The sequence below is a fragment of the Prorops nasuta genome, unplaced genomic scaffold, assembly GCF_024137725.1.
Source record: "Prorops nasuta isolate Cenicafe-Biocafe unplaced genomic scaffold, Cenicafe_Pnas_1.2 PNAS00051, whole genome shotgun sequence".
Taxonomy (NCBI): Eukaryota; Metazoa; Arthropoda; class Insecta; order Hymenoptera; family Bethylidae; genus Prorops; species Prorops nasuta.
The window spans coordinates 455,859-483,645 of NW_027116848.1; the positions used below are offsets into that span (position 1 = coordinate 455,859).

Below are 27,787 nucleotides of genomic sequence, written 5' to 3' on the forward strand. Positions count from 1 at the left end.
TTAGTATTTTAAATTAATTCATGCCAACTGTAAAATCCTAGATAGAACAGACGGCTCCTATGAGAAGAAAACTTATGTAAAAATTTGTAATACTTTTAATATTTTACGACTTACATAAAAAAATTATAGGCCAACAGCCGCATATAATGTCATAGAGCTTAGCGAATATATATTCAGAATATTAAAAAGGTTTGCCAGAGCTTTTACAGCTATGATAATAACATCAAATAAAATGAAATTATTTTTTCCTATGGTTAATATTTATTAAGTTACACTAAAATCTATTTAGGCGTATTATGTTATATCGATAACCAACAGATAATATTACGCCAAAAAACAACAAGCTTCGCTTGTATAAAAAACGGCAGGTACATAAATCGTTTAACGTAAGTAAAATAATAAAAAAAATTGTCTCTATTATAAAAAATTTAATAAAATCCAAATGTTAGGCAAATATATATTCTTACTGTAGTAAAAGTTAAAATTAAAAAAAATAGTAAGACAAAAAAGTTTTAACGGGATCCCTCAAACCCTCTGTAGCTAACATTACGGAACGAAAAACGAGGGAGAATTGTCCAGCGTTATTTTTCGACTGATTTTAATGCTTTTGGGCTTGTTGGAATCGTTAGGACTCGCTCCTTATCATAAATAAAGCCGTATTTTCCAAAAAACGGTTAGCCCACACTTTCAGCCCACAGTTACGGACGCTAGTTGAGAACCACTGCGAACCCCTTATTTCTCTGAAAATTCGATTTTTTCGTATTTTCAGTAAATCAAGGGCTCACTTTACATATAAATCAATAAACTACATTAATTTATATTAAAAATAATAACCTTATTAATGGTTTTAATAAGTTCGCAATAGTGATTACCACCAACCAATAGCTTCTGTATTTTTCATAGTAGGAAATTTTTCTAATTTGTTTTAATTGAACACTCTTGAAGCCCATTAAATTCTGAATTGAACGGTATGCATTTCGTGAGGGTTTGCGACTCCCTTAATGCCCTTTTTTAACTGAGAAGTAGAGCTTTGTATTGCATAAACTGGCGTTTTCCAACTTTTGGCTGGATTTTTCAGATAGCAGGCAATTTTTTTAATTTTTTTCACCTATACAGTCTCAAAGCCCATTAAATTGTGATTATAACGATATGCATTTCGAAACGGTTAGCGACTCCCTAAATGCTTTTTTTTAACCAAGAAGTAACCAGAATTCAGAATAGATGGGTAAACTAACGTTTTATGTCTTTGGGCTGGATTTTTTAAATAGCAGGCATTTTTAAAATTTTTTTTCACATACACAGTCTCAAAGCCCATTAAATTCTGAGTATAACGATATGCATTTCGAAAGGGTTCGCGACTCCCTTAATGCTTTTTTTTAAACAAGAAGTAAGCAGAATTCAGAATAGATAGATAAACTAACATTTTCTGTCTTTGGGCTGGATTTTTTAAATAGCAGGCATTTTTAAAAATTTTTTTCACATACACAGTCTAAAAGCCCATTAAATTCTGAGTATAACGATATACATTTTGAAAGGGTTCGCGACTCCCTTAATGCTTTTTTTTAACCAAGAAGTAACCAGAATTCAGAATAACAATCGGGCGTTTGTTGGACAATGTGCCAGTCCTAACGAGTCAAACGAACTTAAAACCACTCAAATTAGTTGAAAAATAACGCTGTATCATTGTGCCGCGTTCTTGAAGAGAGGTTACTTTTAGTTATTTCCACTTCAAGAACGCGGGACAGTGGTACAGCGTTATTCTTCATCCGATTTGAGTTTTTTTAAGCTCGATTGACTCGTTAGAATTGGTACCTTGTTATAAAGAAGCCCGTTTTTGCAATTTGCTTTGCTTTTGACTTTTATTAAACGAATTGTTTATTGACTTGTACTGTCGGTAAAGCACGCGTGAGGGATCCCGTTAATTGCCGTGTCTGAAATATTCATATGTAAGTCGTTATCTTACAATATAATCAATGCTTCTTGTAATTTCAAAATGTGGCTATTCAATGCTATTAGATACAACGGGCTAAGCAATTAACTTTTTTGTGTTACTATTTTCGATTCTTAATTTTTATATTTGCTATGATAAAAATATAAACTTACATAACATTTGTTGATTTAACTGATTTTTTTAACGGCGTCACATTTTCATTTATTATATTACTTACGTTAGGCGATTTATGTATTTGCGGTTCCTTTTAACAGACGAAGCTTGTTTTTTTGTGAGATCTCATAACGTTTTGTAACAATATAATGCTTAATGTAAAGTTTATTGTTTTAATTGCTCCGGAATATATGGGAGCTTACCAAACTTCTTAACATCGCAAAGAGCAATATTTATCTAATCAAAACATTGAATTAATAATGTGGTCTCTTAATATGCATTTACAAATATGTTTAGTATTATTCCCTGTATATGAAAAATTTATTAAATTTCCAAAGCCTTATTTTGAAAACTTAACGTGAATCCGTAAACCGACATTACAGAGCAAAAATTATTTCGCCTGCATCGTCTTCATTTGTTGACGGATTGTAAAGTTATTATGTTTTTGGAAATGCCAGAGGATTATCTATTAACGGGATCCCTCACGCGTGCTTTACCGACAGTACAAGTCAATAAACAATTAGTTTAATAAAATTAAAATGCGGATTGAATTGAACAATCGGGCGTTTGTAAGAGAGTGTGCCAGTCCTAACGAGTCAAACGAACTTAAAAACACTCAAATTAGTTGAAAAATAACGCTGTACCTTTGTGCCGCGTTCTTGAAGAGAGGTTACTTTTGGTTATTTCCACTTCAAGAACGCGGGACAATGGTACAGCGTTATTCTTCATCCGAGTTGAGTTTTTTTAAGCTCGATTGATCCGTTAGAATTGGCACCTTGTCATAAAGAAGCCCGTTTTTACAATTTGCTTCGCATTTGGCTTTTATTAAACGAATTGTTTATTGACTTGTACTGTCGGTAAAGCATGCGTGAGGGATCCCGTTAAGGTCATTGAAAAAATTAACAAAAAAAATTCGTTTAAATAAATATATTAAAATTATTGAGTAACAACAAATAAATCGCAAAATCCTCCAACGTACTTTACTAGATAATGTCTTTGCGTTTCCAAAAAGTCCACATAAATGCAAATCCGCCAACAAATGAGGACGTTGGATGAGATATAGTTTTTGCACTGTAATGTTGGTATACGGATTCTCGTTAAAAATCACTGTTATAAACGTTTTAAAATATTGTAGAATACTTGATGAGGTAAACATCCTGCGTAAAAAAAATATAATTTGGCAATTAGTTTTTCGGAGCCTATTTGCCAGGGTGCTAATAGGAGCTGGTCCAGATGATTTGGCATTAAATAAAATCCCAGGCTTTATGTCGATACTGTGCATCTTATACTAGATTCTATACTATTTCCTATGCCATTCTCCGATACTGCTTCATAAACCAGATACCACATTACTTTTCATACAACAGTCTGCGAAAGAATTATACAGGTATGTGATTTTCTTTTAATTAACAAAAGTAAGTAAGTATTTTACTTTCTACAGGGTGTTTTTCTAACGGCGGCATATAGGAGATTCGTGCTAGTTGAGTATAGCGCTCAGGATGATGGTTTCTGAGAGCGCTGATTCGTCAATATCATGTAGTGCCAACATGAAATGGTCCGTTACCAATAGATGAATACGAAAAATTAGACCTATCCGCCACTTTGGAGTGGAGAAGTGTTTACTTGCTAGTTGTAGCAGAAAGAGGTGTGAAATTGGAAAATGTCAAATAGTGAGGTTACTAAAGTAAAAATGGAAAATAATGAATGGAAAGTAAGAATATTCGAACTTTCCATTCATTATTTTCCATTTTACATCTCTTTCTGCTACAACTAGCATGTAAACACATAACCACTTCAAAATGGCGGATAGGTCTCATTTTTCTTATTCATCTATTGGTAACGGACCATTTCATGTTGACACTACATGATATTGACCAATCAGCGCTCTCAGATACCATCATCCTGAGCGCTATACTCAACTAACACGAATCTCCTATATGCCGCCGTTAGAAAAACACCCTGTATATATTACATAGTAATAAATAACAAAAGAAAACAATATGTCACATATAAAACAAAATTGTTTTCATGGTGAATACCAAAAAAATGACATAAAGAACGAAATTGATGAGCGAAAAATAAATATACGTACTTTTGTTGTAGCAAAGAAACAAAAAAATAATTAAATCTAATATGAAGTGTGGCCTTCTTTATTCATAATGACCTATTCTAAGCGGTTTGGCATGGGATTTTTGAACGATTTGATATTTTTTGATTCTATTTTCTTCCACTCTGTTTCTATAGCCGATTTGAGCTTCTTTACATTATTGAATTAGTGTCCATGGCTATATACCTTTGAGGAAAGTATTGCTCAAAAGTTTTCCATGGGATTTAAGTCAGGACTTATAGCTGGCCATTCTAAATTGGGTATCCTGTGTGACGCTAAACAGGATTTGTTTTTTTTTAAACGTGTATAGCGGCATTATCATGTTGAAAAATGAATTCGAGTGTCTCCATTTATTCTCCAAACGTAATAAGAACATCATCAAGCAGCTCAATGTAATAGCCAGAATCCATTTTATTGCTTACAAAGCAGATTGGGGTGGTTCCCATGAAACCCGTGCCAGCCCATACCATGAGCGAACCACCACCGGCATTACGTCGCTTCCTAGGTTCTTTTGGACAGCCTTTCGGATGCCAATATTTATGTGCACTTTCTGGGCCATCCAAGTTGAATTTTTTTTAATCGGAAAAAACTTTAGCTTTCTATTCTTCGTACCAAAAATTACATTTTTTCGTAAACCGTAATCTTGCTTGTTTATATCTATGAGTTAGGGAAGGTTTTCCATATCTATTTCCATAGGAAAAGTTAAGATCGAAAATTTGTTGTACGCAACGAACACCAACTTTCAATTTCAAGAAAAGCACAAATACCTTTTGCTGAAAAGTTTTCTTATACAGTGAGCCATTTAATTTCCTTTTTCCACTTTCATTTATCACTGGCTTTCCCCCTCTAAGCGTTGTTGTACCTTCAATTTTGCTCAATTTACACAAATTATCTATAAGATCAGCAGACCAGCTTAACTTTTGGCAATCTGTCTATTGGAAAGCTTTTGATCTTTATAGGAATAATTTTACCCTTTTCTTCCTCGGTCAACAATTTCCACGGGACATCTTATAAAACCAAAGGATAATTACGGACGTTTACGTTCGTGATCCGATCCAGATCACGATCCAACCTAACCGCAGGAATGCAACATCGAAAAAAAAATTACTAGATGGATCAGAGGCTTCCGCGTGAGCTCTATCCGATCCGATCAGGAGATTCAGAGGGTTGGTGATCAGACAGATCATACAGATTTGGCTACCGCATTGGGGTATTACTGACGTACCAACAGCGGACGGCATTGACGTAATTGAAGTGACAATAACTATTATCCAAAATAATTTTAATTTAAAAACATATAATAAAGATAAGCTGATATTATAGAAAGCAATTATATTTAAAATGACATAAGCTTAAGGCATATTTTTGAAAATTCTTTGATATGGATATTGTACAAAGTGATAGAATTAATATTGATTTTTTTCTTTAGATTTATGAAATAGAATAATGAATAGAAGTTGACAATATAGCATAGGTATATTAATGATATAGAATAAATAATATCTGAAAATATTTGTTTTTTTAATTACTATTTATATGTAACACATACCAGATCCATGTAAAAGTGTAGATTTTACTTGTTATAATAACTTAATTGTATATATATGTTTAACGTATGATAAAAAAATAAATTGCATTTATAATACTTGAAACGACAGTATAGACTTTGCTAATACATACTATGTGTCAAATAAAAAATTACCCACTTTATACATTTTAGTAATAATTTAAAATTTTTCATTATTTAGAAAGCTGATAATATTTCTTTCTGAAGTCATATTTGAGTAGTATCTCCTCTTCACAAGTGCCTTATCAAGAATAAGCATAATTAGTGGAACCAATTGTTGAAGGCATATTACACATGTAAAGGACTACGCATGGGGTAAAACCTTTTACGAAGAGGTGATATGACTATATGAGCTACCAGAAATAAGAAAATGTACTATTTATGTCTTCGTAAAAGGTTTTACCTCAGGCGTATTCCCTTTACATGTATAATATGCCTTCAACAATTGATTCCACTTATTATGCTTATTCTTGATAAGGCAATTGTGAAGAGGAGACACTGCTCAAATATGACTTCAGAAAGAAATTTTATAAGCTTTCCAAATAATAATAAATTTGTAATTATTACTAAAATGTATAAAGTGGGTAATTTTTTATTTGACACATAGTATTAACAAAGCTTATACTGTCGTTTCAAGTATTATAAATGCTATTTATTTTTTTATCATACATTAAACATATATGTAGAATTAAGTTATTATTATAACAAGTAGAATCTACACTTTTACATGGATCTGGTATGTGTTACATATAAATAGTAATTAAAAAAACAAACATTTTCAGATATTATTTATTCTATATCATTTATATACCTATGCTATATTGTCAACTTATTCATTATTCTATTTCATAAATCTAAAGAAAAAAATCAATATTAATTCTATTACTTTGTACAATATCCATATCAAAGAATTTTCAAAAATATGCCTTAAGCTTATGTCATTTTAAATATAATTGCTTTCTATAATATTAGCTTATCTTTTATATATATTTTTAAATTAAAATTATTTTGGATAATAGTTATTGTCACTTCAATTACATCAATGCCGTTCGCTGTTGGTACATCAGTAATACCCCAATGCGGTAGCCAAATATGTCTGATCAGTCTGATCACCAACCCTCTGAATCTCCTGATCGGATCGGATTGGATCGAGCTCACGTGGAAGTCTCTGATCCATCTAGTAATTTTTTTTTTCCGACGTTGCATTCCTACGGCTAGGTTGGATCGTGTTCTGGATCGGATCACGAACGTAAACGTCCTACTTTTCCTTTAATATTGTACAAGAAATAAATGATTGCAGTAAATTTTACTTACTTTATCTTTACTTTAAATTGCTAAATTAAACACTGGAAACGAATTATTGTGCTGCCTATATATTTATACTTCCCCAACACTTCTATTGTTTATGTTATACTTGCCGTCGAGACACTACTGTGTCTCTTGATTTTAAAGGTATTCTCTAAACAAACAATCGATTTAAATGTGAATTACTGTTTTTTTTGTTTAACATTATATAATATTTAAAAAAGAAAATACTTAATTACTTTTATTAATTAAAAAAAAAATCACATTCCCCTATACATGGTGTAATAACAGTGATGTTTTTAATTGTAACTACATATTCTTGAACATAAACTAGGTCGAAAAGTAATATTGCTAAGATAAATCAATTTTAAACCAATAAATCAAGGCTTTGATTCAGTGGAAAAATTACTTTACTCTCACTTTCGTTGATAGTTCCCCTTCAAAAAACAAAAGAAGTTTTTACTTCTCCACTGTTCCATATTGTCCTACACGCATATACATACAAATGCACGCCATTACGCCGATAATTAATATTAAGGTAGAAGGCTCTATTATGAGACGGCATTTCAGAAAGTGATTCACTATTAATGATTATTTTTAATAAAACAATAAAAAAAGCCATGTTTTTTTTATAATTAGTAATATAACTATTTGCCGATAATATACCACGTTTTGAACTAATATACCAAGGATATGATTATAAATAAGCAATAAGTGCATGTAAAATCTATGTCCCTAAAATATGAGACAAAATTGTCGAAATGTCCCTGGTGTCTCATAAGATTAGTACCTCATTATGAGACATAAAACAAACGAATTTTTGTATGCTTTAATTATTTATTCTATTTAATGAAGAATATAAAATGCTCTGATATGCCATAAATATAAACACATCAACAATAAACATGCTTTTTATAAATTATCATAAATTCAACGTTTTATAACTAAGTGAAATCACTTCTTTTCTTTCTTCATCTTTAGCTGTATTTCTTTCATTTGGTCATTTAACTTTCATTTTTCGTCTGCTATTTTTTTTTTTGGATTTGTAGTTCCTTTTTTCTTGCGAGCTGCTCTTCTTTTAATTTTCGTTTCTGCTCTTTTTCGAGTTCAAAATTGTACCATACATCACTTGTGGCTGCAGATGGTGGCTTGGGTTTTCCAGAAGACTCAATCTTATTTCTTTTATTCTTTGACAAATATTTTGCAGGTAACGTAAACACGGTAGAAAAGATTTCATCACCTATTTTTGTAGGCTCTGTATAAATCAATAAATAAACTTATATTACAGTTGTTATTATAATAAATATGTCAATATTGATATATCCAACCATGATTAATAATATCAGCAGCTTTTTCTTTATCTGCGCCAACCTCTTGTACTACACTTTGAATTTTTGTTACTGAGACCTCACTATCTTGAATACATTTAATTTCTTTATCTTTTAATTGATGAAGTTCTTGACTTCGACTATCATTTTGCGTTCGAGAAACTTCGCCAGTGTTGAATATTTCTTCCAACGTAAGAACATTGGCGTCAACAATTTGCATCTGTTTAATGTCTGTGCAAAGTAAAAAATAATTCATTATTACTTTTGTTTTAAAATAAAAGAATTGAAATTTATTTTCACAAACCTTTGGTACTAAATTCGACTTTAGCAACTTGTTCTTCTGTTACAATACTTTTCTCGAAGATCAAATGGTTTGACAAGTGAATATCTGTTTCTAAACAGTCTTGTTGCTCACTAGAAATATTGGTTATTGGTACGTCATCATTTGTGACTATACCATCTAAATGTTCAAGAGTAATACTCTTGCTTGATGTCCAAATGGAAAGATTTGGCAAGCTGACAGCAGTTTTAGGTCTTAGCAATCTTACTGTAGTTGTTAATGTTTCTATATCTACGATCCTAGGCTTAGCTTTTAAACATTCAGTAGCATCTGTATAAATTTATAAAATATATCAAAGTTATGTTATAATCAAGATAAAATGAAATATTAAACAAAGTTTACTTCCAATATAAAAATTAATTTTAAGTATTTGATAGCCCATACAAAAATTATAAAATATAATTGTACATAATATACTTTAAAATTCAATTATAAATAATTCATTGTAAATATAAAAATTGCAAATAAGGAATTGTAAATACTAAAACTGTAAATAATTAATTGTAGTATTTACGTGTAAATAAATTAAAAATGTTATTTAATTTTAAATATTAATAGCATCAAATTAAGTTATATACTAAGAGATTTGTTGCTGATTTTAAGCCATTATTCAAAAAGACCTTTATTTTCAGAGTTTTCTGTCCACATTCCATTTGTAAGAGCACTCTTGAACTCTCCTAATAGTTCTAATGATATGTTTTTTTCGAAGTTTTTCAAATGCTGTTGCATATTTTCATTAATCGTATCCTTCGAAAAATGATCCATTGATACGGAGTGATCATCTTCTTTGGAAGTGTTTTGCTTTTTCTTCTTTACTAAAATATCATAGTCAATGGCATTGGCATCGAATGGCACTAGCCTAGCTGCTCTAAACCCACTGATAATAGCCTTTTTTTCTTCCTTTATATCACTCTAAGCCATTTTCAAAACTGTTGCAAAGTTTTCTTTTCTCAATTTTAGTACATTTTGTCGTTCTTCCACTTTACAACAGTCTTCTTCCATATTAGTTTGAAAGGGTGAAAAAATGAAATGTCCAGCGGTTGCATTATATAAGTAGAGTTGCGGTATAGAGCAATTATTTCAATTTGCTGGAGTCGACAGAAGGTAATCAGAGGAAAGTTGATGTGAGACGAGTGATTATCTAAATAAATAATGACTGGAAATTCTATTTTTTCTTTGAGTAGCCATGGATAGAATGCATTTGTAATATACTCGTAAAAGGTTTCCGTATTCATCCATCCACTTTCTGAAATACCAATACCCCAACCTGCTGACATACTTTCAACAATCTTCTTTGGCAAATTTTCCTTATAAGAAAACATTATCATTGGTGGGGCACGTGAACCTGCTGCACTATACATAAACAAAGTGGTGATTCCTTCCTTTCCACCATCCGTGACCTTATAAACTGCAGCAGTACCTTTTCGTGTCAAAACTTTATCGGAATCAGGCACAGCATAATATTTCTTTCGTCGCAGTTAAAAACTCTTGTAGATGAAATTCCAATGAGATTTTTACTCACTAAAAACTTATATTGCTCATTGAACCAGTCTTTTAGGTCCTCTTGTGTAACACCAACTCTGCTCAAACTTAGATTTTGCACTGTCCTAAGTGTTATATGTTGGGATGTCGTTTCCTTAACCCTTCGTACCAGTGAGGACCTGGGCGATTATTGATAAATGGTGTTTTTCTTCCCTTCAGGATAACATATTTTTGCACAGAATCTAATAATTCGTTCTTCGTCACAGGATAACCCCTCTCTGCCCTATATATGATCCATGTAACCACTTCCTCTTCCTCTTGGGGCAGCAAGACAGTACTTGAATCACCTTTTTTCTGTAGTGCTATAGGATTTTTTTTCCTTCTAGCTAATGTAGCTATTGGAATTCCGTATAAGCCGCTGCAGCTTTGCGAATTGAGAGACCTGTGTTCAGTGCATCAAGAGCATGCTGAAGACTTTGCACATCGTACTGCTTTCTTTTTACTTTAGTTTTTTTCATTATTTTTCACTATGACAGTATTCTTTTTTCTATTTTTTAGATTGTCTTCAACATTTCGTGATCTAGTTTTAATTTGACTTTTAGAATTCTTCTTATCCTTTCCTTTAGGAGACATTTAAAAAATTGAATTTGTATATATAAAATACTGAATATCTGAAACAAATTAATTATTCATAGACTTGAATAAAAATCTTGCTCTTTAGTAAAAAGAAATATTTAAAATCAATCGTTTATTCAAAATGAGAAAACCCGTATAGACTAATTTAGGTTATGCTTACAATAGTCATTGAAAACATTGAATTTACTTACCTATGAGTACACTTTCTTTGAAAACAAAATCCTTCTATTGATTAACTACTTAGAAAATGATTGTTTTTTTTCTAAAAGTTACAACTTTTTCACAATTAATCGTCTTAAAAATGCGTAATCAAATTTTGCTTCATAACGAAGTTCACGTGGGAATGAGCATGGCCATAGAGTTGGAACACGCATGTCAGTGTCCCATAAATACGGACAAGGCTAAAAAAAATGTACATATTATGAGACACTTAATTAATTAATAAAAATGAATTAAAAAAGATAAACGTTTATATCTATAGTAATCTACAACTAATTTATTTTATAAACGATCAATTGGAAATATTTAAAAAAAAATTATAATTCTTATAACACTTCAAATTGCACACGAAGTAATATCGCGTAAACACACAAATCTGTACATTCTGCAGGATATGTTAATTGGTCAATAAACTATTAATACTAAGATTTTATTCATTAAGTGATGTGTGTGTTAGATTAATATATATTCATTATCTTTAATATTTTAGGATTCAGTTTATAATCTTTTGTATAATTGTAAGGGCGATGATTTCTTTTACTGTGACATTTTGAGTGAGTATCTCATAAAATTAGTTATCGTCTCATAATAGGGCCTTCTACCTTACCTCCTAATGTCTTACATTCCTGGTTCTGGTGCTGATGAAATTTATTTTCTGCCTATTTTAAGGGGAATCTTTAAAATCACCTATTAAGTTGAAAATTATGCGCAACGATACAGCATTATTTGTATATTAATTTTCAAGTCGTTTTATCTTTTCGGTGACGCGACATATAAACTGCTGTAAGGTAGTCAAAAAATAAGTATTATATTACAAAAGCGATTATAAGAAATTGTATTTTTTTCTGTTTTTGAAAAACTTACTGTTTTATCAGATAGAGCAGTTTACTGTTTGCCTTTTTGGAAAAGCAAAATGACACAAAAATTGGTTTTCAAGTAAAACAATAGTCTTGTCTTGAAATTTCAGCCCTATAAGTGGAGGACCTGAAGGATCCCTTTAAAATAATGAAGCCTTTTTTCATTTTATGAAGGACAAGCTACAAAATTAAGAATAATTTTTAGTTAATGCTGTAGATTATTATTCATAGTCTTTGCACGCACTTAGGTATGAGATGATTTCAGATAAGTTACTAAATATTTATGCTTTTCTCTTTTCCAGTTTATTACGATTTGCTTAGTGAATTGTAAAATATTTCATTTTGGTGACTATATTAACTTCTAGTCACTATAAGCTAGAATCTGGTCTACCAATTGGCTAGTTTTACTGGCAAGTCCATTTCGACAGAAACCATGCAAAAAGACGAAAACTATGGAAAATCTACGGCATACAGAAAAAATTGCTCTTCATTTTATTGATGTCCTTTCATAATATGAAAAAAAGCATATATATTCGTAAAGCGATCCCTCAATAAGCTCTCTACTTAGATTGAAATTTCCAGAGAAGAATATAACATTACTTCAAAATCTGAGACAAATCCGCCATTTTGCTATGCAGAAATGTAATACTTTGATCGTTTTTACCACTATAAATGTCTAAATTGAAAATATATCCATTCGGTTCATACAAATCCCAGTCCTCTATGCCACATTTGTCAGGTTTACAGGGCAAATATTGTTGTAGACATGTGTTCCCGAAAAATCTATCCATTAATTTGTCCACAGAAAGAGCAGTAGAAAAAAAATGTTGATTATCTTTTTTTTAATTTTTAAATTTGGCGAACTCTCCAAACTTTGTTATCATCAGTTTTATCATTAGATTTTGAGTATTATATTTTAGATTCTATTTCAATAAACCTATCGTAACTCACATCGTTGAAGAAACAACAGAGCACGTGACGAGAGAGTCCTTTTCTTAATAATCTCTTTGATCATTTCGCATGTTGTATGACGATAGCAACAATATGCCTACAAAAGTATTCAATGCTTCTTTAGATGAATCAAATCTGTTTTCTTTACAAACTTCAATGATATAACTTTTTATTTTTAAAGAAAAAAAAAGCTCAACTAATTATACAGGTGATATTGAGGATATTTTTCTTTATATCTCATTATTCAAGAGTAATTGGTCACCTAGATTCCCTAAGTAAACCCTTTCTCCATCACTCTATGAAAAATCATGATTTGCCCGAGTAGAATTTGAAAATCACCATTGTCTAGCCATTAGCTAATAAAGTTGCGTTTTACATCATGATTATCTATTTTTTTAACCAATGGTGAGGTCATGGTGTAACGCTTTTGCTTCCTATAGGCTGTGTAGATAAATTACTTAGTACCTAGATAAAATAATTTCACAATCATGGCATACAATTTTTGTTAACGTAGCTAGATAATTTTATACTCCTTGCCACTAAATAAAAAATCTTTTCAATAGCTACATGGAAAATATAAATTACTACTATATATAAATTGATGATTAGCTACCAGCTAAAAATGAACGTATAAATAGAAAACTTTAATTTAACTTCTAACATTTATACCTATTGTTATATTTTTATTATTATTCTTATAATGCTCTTTTTAATTACATCAATACTCTTAACAATATTTCATTAATATTCATTGCTGAAAATTCGTCTCCGGCGGTTGGGACTCGAACCTAGAACCTATAGACTTCACAGATGATGAGACAGTCGCCTTTACCGCTTGCGCCATTCAATGTTGTTGAAGTAGATATTTTATTATAGTCTACTTATTAAAATTAGGACAATTATTTATTTCAAATAATTCGATAAAATATTTATTTTATTTCTTAAATTTTATATTGAACTTTTTTATACATAAATTAATAAACTATTTAATGTAGATCAAAATAATAATGTTTTAATTCTAATAATAGCCTGTGTCTCTTTCTAATTCTCGATCTTCAATCGAATGTTTAGGAACAGAATCGACAAAATTGATACAGGCGAGAGTGTCTTTCTAGAAAATATAGAGATTTAACACATATATGATTAGGAAATCAAAGCCTGGAGGTAAGAAGATATTTCTATTCACAGAATTAGGGGATAATTATACTAAAAACTTCATTATATTTAATGGATATCAATTTTTTGCACGAAATTCTTTCCTAACACCTTTGTATTTGTATTCAAACGTCTTTTTATGTCGAAGTTGAAAAATGTTTAAGGCTATTGATGGCTATTTATAATTATACGTACGCTGAATTTTGTTGGATCGTGCCATATTTGCTACAGTAGATTTTAAGAGACGGTGCTTCTTCACTCTTTGGCGAGTTTTTTCCCTTTTGTTCATCGTGCTTTATACGATTATATAATTAAGTAGGATATTTATTCCCGTGCGAAGAATGTTATGATGTTGCAAATACAATATTTCCGATAATAATCCGCAGGTCGATTTATAGAATTGATTTTTCCAGTGTATAATCGAAAACCAACGAAGTTCGAGTCCATACATACTAATATAATACAGTGAAAGTGTATAATAGTGCATGTGCGTATTATTAGCTCTATCTATCGGTAAATTTTGTAATTTTTTGTAGAAATTTTTCGTATACGTATACAGTCACATTCTCACTTGAATAACATAGTGAAGGTGTGCACGGCACGGATGCACCTGTAAATAATATTTTCTAGATAGTCACCAGATATTAACTGGCTATACAAAATTATTTAAGGGCAACATTGGATGTTTCCGATAATGAATCCGATTGGTAATCAGATTTATGAAAGCGCAGAAATGCAATCCAACAAAAATAAAACACTAAAGTCACTATACTAATCCGATTTAGTGAATTGTGTCTAACCGAGTGGACTTAAAGATGACTCAAGGCTAGTCGCATCTGTATATATCTATATAGTGCTGATTATTTTGACAGCTGTCATTTCGAAAATTCGCATGTTTGCAGATTAAGCTGCAGCATTTTAATTGTCTGTCGTAGTATAACATTTTTGTTATTATTTGAATAATTAATTAATTTTATCACGATAAGATTTTTTTCCAAATTGTACGGTTCTAGGTTTTATTTATTTTAAACTTACACTATTTTATAGTACAAATAATTTAAAATAGTTATTTTTAGGAATATTACAATAAGAGTAAAAATATGGAAAGAGAGTTAATACAGATATTTATCCTCTGGAATCAAATAGCTGAAAATGAAGATAGTAATAATTTTTTATTACCCATAAACAGAGAGAGCCACATAAAAATTAACAATTATTTTGAAAATATTTGCTTGCAATATTCTTTAAGTGGTAAGATATATGAGGAATATTGATTATTATATGTAATATGCTGATTAAAATAAATGACGTGTTTCATCTCAAATTCATACTAATTTATCATTTTTATAGATTTCAAAACACATTTCCGCGTTACAAAAGAAACATTTGAAATGTTAGTTGAAGATATTGGATCGCTTCTATTGGAAAATAGACACATGAATCCTGCTAAGCAAATTGCAGTAACTCTGTGGTTTCTTGGTAATCAAGAAGTTTACAGGTTTGTTGGAATTATATGGATATTTACTAAACAGGGTATCTGATTAATTTGTGCCAACATTAGAGCAATATTTAAATATTTTCTTTAGCAATGACAAGCTTTACACAATTTACTTATATCTATACTGAGTTGCATTTAAATTATGCAGACTCTAGGCCTAAATAAACTGTTGTGTAAATAAATTTTAGTATTATCTAATAAATTTAAGAAATATCAGTTATTGCTAATTTAAAAATCTAAATACTGTTTTGTAGATGCGACATCTAAGTCAGATACCCTGTATAATTTAAATTTGTATTAAAAAGTAACTTGTTTTTATCCAGATCTGTAGCAGATCGTTTTGGGATGAGTAAAGACACAGTTTGGAATGTGGTTTTTAATGTTTGTTTTGCTCTAGAAAGCAATATTAGAAAGTATATGAAATGGCCTCACCGTAATCAACTATTACAAATTGAGGAAAGATTTCGCGCCATTTGTAATTTCCCAGGAGTAGTGGGTGCAATTGATGGTACCCATATACCAATAAGTGCTCCGACTCAATATAGTAATAGTTATATTAATAGGAAGGGATTTCACTCCATTCATCTGCAGAGTATTTGCGATCACAAATTGCGGTTTATAGATGTCTATACTGGAATGTGCGGCAGCGTGCATGATGCAAGAGTATGGCGTTTAAGCGACATAAGGGAATTAATAAACCAAGATTCTCAGAGATACTTTCCCAACAATACTCATATAATAGGAGATTCAGCATATCCCCTTACACAATATTTGATTAAACCATATTCTGATAATGGACATTTAAATGAAATCCAAATAAATTTTAACAGAAAATTATCAGCTACACGTATGACCATTGAAAGAGCGTTTGGTATTTTAAAAGGAAGATTTCGGAAACTAAAATTCATATATATGTACCGAACAGATATGATTCCACTTGTAATTTTATGTTGCTGTATTCTTCATAATATTTGCATAAACAATGATGACGAGCCATTTAATGTTGAGGAAGTTGAAGATGATGAAGACGAAGATAATAATGATTACAATTTTATAGATGCTGCGGATAAAAGAGATATTATCTCTCGCTTGATATAATATGAATGCAGAATACATATATATCTTGTTGTTTATAACTTAAAGTAAACATTTCTTGATATGTGGAAGAACTGATATTATTATTACATATCGTATAATTATATAAACCATGATTATGTTATGGAATACAGATATGAAATTATTTGTGAATACTTTTTAATTTTTCATATTTTTTCAAAAGAATAAATACCTTTTAATATAAGTAAAATTACTTTATTACCCTTTGTATCTTTTAAAAAATAATTTATGCATGTTATAAAGGAACTAAATTGAGAACAATGAAACATTAGTAATAAATGAATAAAATACTAACAAACTTAACGATACATAGTTTTTTCATAACTAAAATAAAAATTATAGGTTATAAATTAAAGCTTTTTCATCATTACCAAACGTAGTAACTATAACATAATACTATTTTTATCACAATGACGTTTTTCTTTAAATCATCTTAATCTTAGTCAGTCAAATAAAATTTTTAATTCCCTGAAAATAAAAAAACCAATCATGACATAATTAATATTTCATTTTATACTTTAGAATTCTATAAGAAACAAGTCCAAAATTACGAATATACTACTAAAATGAACAATTAGAAGTATAATAAAGTTAATTCTATAGCAGCCGCTTCATTCAATGTAATTAATCGGTATACATATACAGTATAAAAAGTAGTAAATTTTCATTATTTTCAAAGAAATTACTAACATGCTTACTATCTGCTACTTTTACTATACGTAAAGTACTTTAAGCAGTAAATGCTCTTTATTAAAGTGCTTTTCTACAAAATACAATTATTTAATTACTACTTTTTACATATTATTTATCATTGGATCACAAGTACCTATATTGTTGATTGTGAAAATAAGATTAATTTAATTTCACTGAATTCTAAAATCTCTCTAATGACTGTTTAAATTAAAGATACATTACTTATTATTTTACCAAAATCCATTTTCAATTATAATACAAGTTAGCTGCAAATTGTCTCTTACCTTCATATTTTATTTTTCTACATATTTTTCTAATATGTTCAAAAATTTTTCCTGCATAACCATCCTTTCTTTGTGGTGTTTTTCATTTTGATCAAATAATTTTGAGTATGGCGAAGCTCTCTCATTTTTACCTTTTGCATTTCGCCTTATTATACCGGACATCCCTAGTTGACTGCTTTTTTCAAACTGCTCTTCTGAACATCCATCAAAGGTATTCATCTGAAAGCCTTTGCTACAGGAAGCAATTGATAATGGGCTTATTTCAGGCAAAGGTTGTAATAAGTCTTTCAACGCATCAAAATATTCCCAATACACTGGTGAGCCTCCAGTTTGCTTTCGAGCATCATTAATTGCTCTACATTTTATTTTTAAGTTTTTCCATTTTAGGCTACATTGATTTGCATCAATCGTGTAACCCTTATCTTTAAAATGTTTACTTATTAGAATCCAAAATTTCTTTTCTATTGTCTTCTTTTTATAAACAAGTGGAATATTTTGTCTAATTTCGTCAATTAGTAGTTTTATTGTTTGTGGAGTCCATTGAAATCTAGTTGATTGTGATGGTAAATCTATAAATAAAACCATTCCTCTAAGCTATGATTTTTCGATGCTTATGATTTATAAATTGTAAAGTATTCAATGAAAATAATGTTTTATGGCTGGGTATCTATTAATTTCCATGCCAACAAGAATTTTAATTTTGCATCAGTATATAATCTACTTACTTTCTTCGTCCAAATCATCTATTTCCATTTTCAAAATTTGACCACAACAAACTAGGTAAGACTGACAAGAATGCCGACTATTGCCGACTGACAAATGACGAAACGAAGGTGTGACAGGCGACTAAAGCTAAGTCAAGTTCGCTGATCGCTCGGTTAGACACAATTCACTAAATCGGATTAGTATAGTGACTTTAGTGTTTTATTTTTGTTGGGTTGCATTTCTGCGCTTTCATAAATCTGATTACCAATCGGATTCATTATCGGAAACACCCATTAATATTTTCTAATCAGTGATTACGTAATGGCTAGGTACAAAAAATTATTTAATAGTGACATCTGTAAATAATATTTTCTAGCCAGTTACTAGGCATTGATTGGATACAATCGATGATTTAAAAGTGACATCTATAATTAATAGATTCTAGTTAGTCCTGAGACAGTGGCTAGATAAAAAGTCATACTCTGTATCTCTCAGCTTAAAGTTATATTTACTTGGTAGTTATTAGGCAGTAGCTGGGACGCATTTATTATACTAAAATATCTAGGTACCACTAGACATAGGCTAGATATGAAGTGTTATCTAGTAATTATTAGCTAAGGGTGCTCTAATCAGTATCTAATTAATATATTTAACAAAGACTAGATAGTGGCTAGCACGAAAATGATTTCTTTTAGATAAAATTCTACTCGGGTGGTTCTAACTTTTTCTGATTTCCTATATAATTAAGAAAAATACATTTGTTTGATACATTAGGAAATGAAATGTTAGATTCAGAGTTTTCATCATCTGACTTCTGAATTCCTATCAGATCCTGAGATATCTGCAGCAGGTATTATTATATATACTCATCATTCTCTCTTATTATAATCCTCTTCTTAGGTTGATTCAAATTCGTCTTTTTTAGATATTTGTGCTGATTTCGTTTTAGGCATATTTACAATATTTACGAATTTAGATTTTCAGTAAATGATTTGTAACTATATCTGTAGCCAATAACGAATACAAGTAATTATTTATTTTAGTATATTGTTGACTTCGAGTGTCTACTATCGAAAACAATTCAGTGTCACCGAGCCAGGTTTAAATCTGGAGAATGGAAATTTCTTTGTAATAAATACTGTAAAAATCTGGGTTGAAATAAACTATCTAATACAAAATATGCAAACAATTTCGAATTTCGATGAATATATAAGTTTAAAATTAAGAAAAATTCCATAGAAAATTACACTATAAAGAAGAATTATTACGTAGAAAAAATATATTCGTTGCAGATGAAAAATAGTCTAAGGCTTCAGGTGGATCGAGCGCGACTGTCTAGTCAAATAGAGTTGTAGGTAGTTACAAAATTGAAAGTAGTACTTTACTTATTCTGGTTACGATAGAAACTCAATTTGTAAAAAATAAATAATTTAAGTGTTATTTTTATTCATTTTTACTAATCTTTTTGAAACAATTATATTAAAAGAAATACGCATATGATTTGAATAGTTACCACATTTCTATGCAGAATATAGACAAGTACGAGATTTAAAATTTTTCACGAATAATCATAGGAGATTATTATCGGTAATATACACATTTTCGGTGATTAAAAAATTGATTTTAATTTAAAATATATTACTACAGTTTTTTATTGCTTTGTGCAGTCATTGCAATACGGGACATCATAAATTACTTAAAAATGTGTTGATCGCCCATTAGACAACACGTTAAAAGTGCCAATTGCAAATAGTTATTTCTTACTTATATCATCGGTAACATCATTCTAAATTTTAGTAGATTATTCATCTATGCCTAAATAACGTTTCTTTAAAATTTTAAATAATTCTGAAGAAATTTCATTGGCGCTCGAACCACCTTAATTGTGTATCCAACTTTAATTTTAAAAAATATGCATAGTGGACCTATTTGCATTAGGATCCATTAGCACCGCCCTACCCTACAATTATTATATATTGTAATGTTTATTTTTTAAATAGATAAATAGTTGCAAATGAGAATAGGAAGTGTGGCCCAGCTTGCCCCACGAGCGGTGCATGTTGTGCCAACAAGTAAGAAAAGGCTCATAAAACTCTTGTAAATTTCTGAAATGAAGAAAAATAATATATTTTAGTGCAAAATAAGCAGAAGAAGCAAAATATAACTATTTAATAATTAAACATTTGTATAATTTCTTTATTTATACACTGCAATTACAACTGGTGTGCATTTGGAGCTTACCCAGTAATCACAAAAATTGCACTGTATCCTATCTTCACCTGAAAAACATTAAGACGAAATGCTTACAGGATACAATACAATATCATTTTTTTTTATTTTATAATGATGACTGGGAGTAAGTTGAGGCACGTGCTGAAGCGTGTCCCCAATTGCCCCGATACGCATGATTCTCTATTTATATACCCACAAAAAACAAGCTTTGCTTGTAAAAAATGGACGGCAAGTACATAAATCGTATCTAGCATGATTAATATATAATAATATAAAATATTTTAATAAAAAAAAATCGTGAAATCGAACTGTTAGGCAAGTCTAAATTTTTACCATGGCGAAAATTGAAATTTGGAAAAAAGAAAATAGTAACACAAAAATTACTTGCCGGTGGCCCGTTGTATGCAATCGTATTAAATAGCCACAATTTTTAATTTACGAGAAGCAACGCTTATATTGCAAGATAGCGATTTACACATGAATATTACCGGCCAGGCAAGTAATTTTTGTTACTATTTTCTTTTTTCCAAATTTCAATTTTCGCCATGGTAAAAATTTATACTTGCCTAACAGTTCGATTTCACTATTTTTTTTAATTAAAATATTTTATATTACTATATTAATACTAGATTTATGGGAGTTGAATAGATCTATTTTTACCAAAGTGAGCTAATTTGAATAATACACGAAAATTGAAGTTTTATATATAATAATTAGTTCTACTTTAAATTAAATGAAAGATTTATTATTAAAAAATTTATTACAAACATTTTTTACATATAAGTGATGATTTTGAAATACCTTTGAATGAGTCAAATTAGCTCAGTCCGTAACCCCCATGGAAAAATATATATTGAAAAATGTATAAAAATATATTTTTATATATTTCAAAGAAGAATAATATATTGAATAATATATTTTTATAAATCCATATAAATATATTTATGTCATTATATTTTAAAGTTATATAATATTATATTGATAAATATAAAGAAATTGTAATTAAAAATATATTTATTTAAATATATGTTAAAATATACCAAAGAATATATCAAAAATGTAATATACTTCTACATTATTAAATGAATTTTCAAATACATTTAAAATATATTAGAAAATGTATTTTATTTTAAATAAAAACTATATTAATTTCTATATAATTAAATGTATTTTAAATTATATTTTAAATCTTTTCAAGAATATAATTTATTTTAAATTAATGCCACAATACTTTTTATAATATTGAATGTATTTTAAAGTATATTTAAAAATTTATTAAAAATATAATTTACTTTATATTAAAACTATAATGTATGCTATATAAAGTTTAAAAGTACTAAATATAAGCATACTATATATATAGAAATATATATTTTACATTTTTTTCACAAAATATTATTTTTATATATATTCACATGTATTAAATATGGTTATTTTTAAATACATGTTTGATACAAATTTAACAATAATATTTATTCAAGAAATTCAAACTTATTTGGGTGAACACAAGCTATGCATAAATTAAATATTTCAATCTCTACTAAAGTAATTTTTTCGCAAATATCTTTAGCATCAATCACAGAAAGATTACTATCGCTACCAATTAATGGAATTAAATGATCTAATTTAAAATTTGATACTAAAGGCTTATTTTGCCTTAAATAATAATAACCAATAGCATACAGCTGCTGTAGATTGTTAGTATTAACAACTACAAATATTTCAATTGAAAAGATTTCTTCATCTTTTAAAAGAACAAAATAGCTACGACGTTTTGTTGGCCTTGTATATTTTTTTGAGTGTATTACCTCATCATTTATGATAATTCTTTCATAAAATTGAAAAACAGTATTAGACTGAAATTGTATATTTCTTCGCGAAAACGCTAAAAAGTAACGTCGACATAATTCTGTACATGTATTAGGGCTACCTAACATAACAATATTTTCTATCGTGAGTGCAGAACGTGGATGAAATTTTTCATCGATAACTCTAGATAGAAATAGCTTTTGATTAATTGTTAAGTGTTCATCACATATTACCCTAAGTTTCTTGATAACAATATGCTCTCGATAAGCGTTACAAATTTGTAAAGGCACACCATTAGAGCTTTTAATGTATTTTAATACTTCCTGATTGCAATCCTCAAATATAAATGCATTATGAGCCCATAGAGGTCCCCATTCTATAACACTGTTGCATAAATGTGTTAAAAGATGTAAATTAAATGAAATATTTTCTTCTCCATACAATATTTCTGATTTTTTGACAAACGAAAGTAAACAATTTCTGGCGTACTCAATTTCAGAAATTAGTATTGAGGATTTAGATAAAATTGATATTGCATCTACAAGTAAACACCAATGACGAAAATATTTCTTAGGAAATAAAACTTTTAAAATAGGTACGCTATAAAAATATAAAAATATAGCCCATGAATGAGCTTTCCAGTGAATGGAATCTGACATTTTCCTTGGAGTTCGGGAAATTTTTAATGATGGATAAAACGAAAGCAAAAGTTCATCCATATCTTTCAACAGTGGTTTGAAATAAAATTCTTGTCCATGATAAGATGAATCAAACCATAATTTAGTAAATTGACGGCATACGCCAAGTAGAACAGCATGCATCCAATCAACATCGACACCAGTAACGATATCGAATTCAGGAATTTCAAAAAGTATTGAAACGCCTTTCATTCCTCTCGACATATTTTTTGCATCTTGTAAAGTTTGTGAATGCGTCCTAAGTCCTTCGCCATAAGGGCTGTGTTGTGCATTTACAGGATATATTCTTGTATGTCCGTTTCCTTTTTTAACACATTTACCTTTGTGAAGGCATAAGTTGCACCCAAATTTGCCATTAAACTGAGCTCCATTTACTACTAATGGTCGAGCTACAGAATCGCATATAAACATTAGTATTTTTACTTTCTTGGTATATAAAATTCCCTTTCTTACATAAGAAAATCCTTGGTGATACAACAGTTTAGCTTCGTCTATAAATGGTTTTAAAAACTCATTCATATTTTTAGGTTTTGTTTGACCAAACCAAAGAGAAATTATCATTGCATAACGTCGACGATCTTTTGGAGAAAGTTCATTAATAGTGCAAATTAGCGGGTAAATACATTTTTGCGAACTTTCAAAAACAGGAACACCATCAATGTTGCAGTTAATACTTATCGCATTATCATCTACTTGATTTATATATGATCGCCCATCATAAATATCTTCAATTGCATATGTTCTTTTTTTGCAACGTAAATCTTTATATAAAGTTTCATATGCCGATCCCTCAAAAAAGTCTTTTAATTGTTCTTTCAGCGACATAAAAAGAAAAAAATTTCCTGCTTTTATATTTTTATCGACGTTAATGGTTTCTTCACAAATTTCACAATGAAAAAACTTCAGTTTCCTAAACGTAGCAGTAGCTTCCTTGTGATTGTGATTGCCGATAATAATAGTGCACTTATTACAAAAATGATAAACTAAAATAGTTGTTGCGAAGGATTCAAGCAACTTTTTCGAATGGTATGAATTAAAATCAGTTCCTTCGTAGGAGTTTTGTGTTTTCATCAATTTTGATACATCTTCAGCTGCTGCGTGAGTTAAATTATGACGTTGCTTCAAAGCCATTATAATTAAGCTATTAATTAAATCTTCAATAGGATATTCGGATAGCTGGGAATTAAATGTAGAGTTTGTACATTCATTTTCATTCCCCTGTTCATAATTATTTTCATCGTTTTCAATATCTTGGTCATTATTGTTACTTATTATCAATGGGTCTATATCATTAATATTGACATTAATCCCTTCGCTCTCACTTGTCATAAATTCTTCATTGTTTTCATCATAGTTGGTAGTATTATTTACTTTCTATATAAAAACAATATGATTTTTACTTTTTTCTATCAATTATAATTGTAAATAAAATGAATGTGTTCTTACAGAAAGAGTGACTTCTTCTGTAGAATTATCAGCAGTATTTGTGAGAGGCGTACATAATGAAGCAAGAAATCTTTTTCTGCAAATTGAAAGAAATAAAATAATAACTTCTTAACGATTTAATTACTGTGTAATAATGATTTATTTATGGATGGATGAGTTTTACGATAAGGAAAACAATTATGTGTATATCGTTATATTAGAAATTTGTCACCATCCTAGTTGCATATATTTGCGCATTTTGGACATACCCATACAATCTTTCTCTATAGCGTCTTTGAGTTCGCTGTGGAATTGATGCTTTGCTTTTGTGATAATTAAAACAGTTATAAGACACACGCCTTTTTTTTCTACCGGTTCAGCCAGTAGTTTTTCCTCTTCCGCTGTAGTAAAATTATTCGGAATTATAACAAGAATTAAAAATACATTTTTAGTCATTTGTATTTTAGATAAATAAGTCCTAAATACGAAATCTAAAAGCCTAAGTTTTATGTGGAATACCCTATATCTATAAAATATTAGATATTGGTGCATAATAAATGTGAATGGATTGTGATTTGTGGCGCGAATCAGATGTCGTATCATATGTACAATAATGTTTTGTCGTTGGACTCATTTAATATACTATACAGCGATATAGTAATGAGCAGCCGCCTTTATGCGATTGGAAATATCCATTACTATCAGTTTTCAAACTAAACAATTGAACACTATTGTTTTCTACGTAGAGCACATTAGAAAAGTAACCAAGATGTCTAAATCGAAAAATTTGAGCAAACATAAGAAATTATTTGCTTTAGTCAAATGGACGGAAGGAACTGCGAAAAATACGTATTCCACTGATGTGCCAGTGGAATGGATAAGAAACTTTGACTTTTGTAAATATAATTCCGACTATAAATGCAAGAAAATTCCATATGCCATAGAATGGCGAAACGGAAGAAAAAGGCCTAAAGGAGGTTGGAATTTATTTGATGGGCTGATTATTCAAATATCAGGTATATATTAATTATTTTTTTGAAGTCTTATCTTACTGATTAATTATTATTGTATCATTTTAATGAAATGCGATTATTACAGAAAAACAAGAAGAATTGGAAAATACATTGCAGATTATAGAAGGTGTCAAATCACCACGATGCAGCAATCAAGGCCTTGAAGAAAACACCTCAGACGATAATCCCCATTCCATGGATACAAGCAGTACTGAGGATTCGGATATTGTTAGTAAAATATATGACTTTCTTAAAAATTACTATGGTTACTATGATTTTTTTTTAACTAGTTTCTATGATTGACATAGCATGTGCTTTATACTTGCAGTTTATATACTTAAATTTTATTATCGGTTGTTAATTATTTCTCTGTTTTGTCATTAGTATTTTATTATACGCAGCAATTTTTTTTAAAATTTATTATCATTTATGAAATTAATAATAAATTTCTAAAAATATGCTGTGCAAAATAAAATACTAATGTTAATCGTAGAAAACGATCAATGAATGCGCAAAAAAAATGCATTTCTTAGAAATAAAATCTATGTGTTTGTACAGTTTTGTTTCATCTGTATATTATTTGCTTCAAATTTTTGCAGGAATTAAAAGAAATAAGCAAGAAGCCTCGTTATGAAGCAAGTGAAAATTCTGCACAATTAAATGCATGGGATAGGAGAGACAATTTGTGGTCAAACTCAAAACCCAAAGAGAGCCAAGTTTCAGCCTTTCCAGATTACAAAGAATTGAGTAAAAGTAAATTGTCAATCAGTGTAAGCAATATAAAATTACGCACATTTTGATGATAAAGAAATTTTACACTCTGGGCCCAGATACATTGTAATGACTCGACATACACACGATAAGTTTTGATATACACAAACATATATGTATTGTCTAGGCATACTTCTTTTATAAAGTAAATTTTTACTATCTGCCTCAAAATAAATTTTAATTATTTATTTTTCTTGAAAGATTTTAAAACATAGTAGATTATTCGTTATACATTATAATAACGGCCATTTCTTTATTATTAAAGCGTAAATATTTTTTCATAATTATTAAATATTTATTAAATTATTTATTTATTTTTAGCTATGCAAGAACAAAGTGATAAAATTATGCAGCTAGAAAAAGATGTAGCAGAGCTAAAAAGGAATTATACAAATTTAAAAAAAATGGGAAGCTATAAGAACTGCAGTGAGGATGAAGACGAAAACGAAAAAATGGTAAATGTATTACAAAAAAAATTTAAATAAAATTTATATGCACGCATCATCTGAGAAAATTAAGTAAAAGTTCATATAAGGTATTCGCACTTTCTGGATTTGTATTGAATAAATCTACAATTTTTTAATATGAGATTCAGTTTTATGTTGACTGTTAATGCTTCTTTAGTTTGTAAATACATGTCATTTAATACTTTATAAGAGTCAAAGGTATATAAATTTAATTTATTATATAATCTTTAACTTTTTAGGTTGAAATTTATAAAGGAAGCGGAATTAAAATTACTGAAAATCAATGGAATTTCGCCAAAACAAGGAACAGCTATACAGGGATGGCAATAGCATTGATGATGGCCTCATTTCCTTTGGAAACTCTGCTACGGAGTAATTTAAAAGGTGGAGCTCCCAAAATAAAAACCGAGGGAGAGGATAAAGTTTCTGTACATACAGCATTAGACCCAAATAAACTAAAAGCAATAAAAGGTAATAATATTAATCTATCCAAAAATCTTTAATGATTTTTAAGTTAAATTTGCTGTGTATCTGTTTACATAGTTTATGACCGATTTTTCAATACTTTAAATTTAAATCTTTCTAGATGCAGTAAAGGCAGCACATCCAGTGGTATATAATGCTAGTATTCTGGGGACAGCATTAAATAACAAACTGAATCAGCTTCGCCATCAGCAGAAACCCCAGTAAATTTATATATACATATATGAATTGTATAAATAATAATAAACAGTACATATAATAAAAAATTAATACATATATTTTATAAACTACATTTATTATATATTCGTGATATATCATAAAGTATATTTAAAGATACCACAAAATATATTAATAAATATATGTTCAATTATACGAGATTTGGCCGAAAAATTATACTATAATATATATTCATGCATATAATTAAAATTATGAACATGAATATATATTATACTATAATTTTTCGGCCAAATCTCGTATAATTGAACATATATTTATTAATATATTTTTTACATTTTTCATTTATATTTTGAAATATATATTTT

At 29.3% G+C, this 27,787-nt stretch overlaps 3 protein-coding genes across 7 annotated transcripts in view; all 3 read left to right on the forward strand.

Moving 5' to 3' along the window:
• The window catches only part of LOC136784284 (dystrophin-like), a 384,172-nt gene that overhangs the window by 46,276 nt on the left and 310,109 nt on the right, over positions 1 to 27,787 (forward strand). The gene's annotated exons all lie outside the window — the stretch shown is intronic.
• LOC136784287 (uncharacterized) lies at positions 13,986 to 16,647 on the forward strand. The gene is made up of 4 exons (XM_066744868.1): positions 13,986 to 14,060; positions 15,128 to 15,302; positions 15,402 to 15,549; positions 15,873 to 16,647. Exons 2-4 carry the CDS (start codon positions 15,152 to 15,154, stop codon positions 16,645 to 16,647), a joined length of 1,074 nt encoding a protein of 357 aa, XP_066600965.1. The 5' UTR covers positions 13,986 to 14,060; positions 15,128 to 15,151.
• LOC136784288 (uncharacterized) lies at positions 25,281 to 27,452 on the forward strand. The gene is made up of 6 exons (XM_066744869.1): positions 25,281 to 25,527; positions 25,610 to 25,752; positions 26,124 to 26,277; positions 26,617 to 26,750; positions 27,002 to 27,233; positions 27,349 to 27,452. Exons 1-6 carry the CDS (start codon positions 25,281 to 25,283, stop codon positions 27,450 to 27,452), a joined length of 1,014 nt encoding a protein of 337 aa, XP_066600966.1.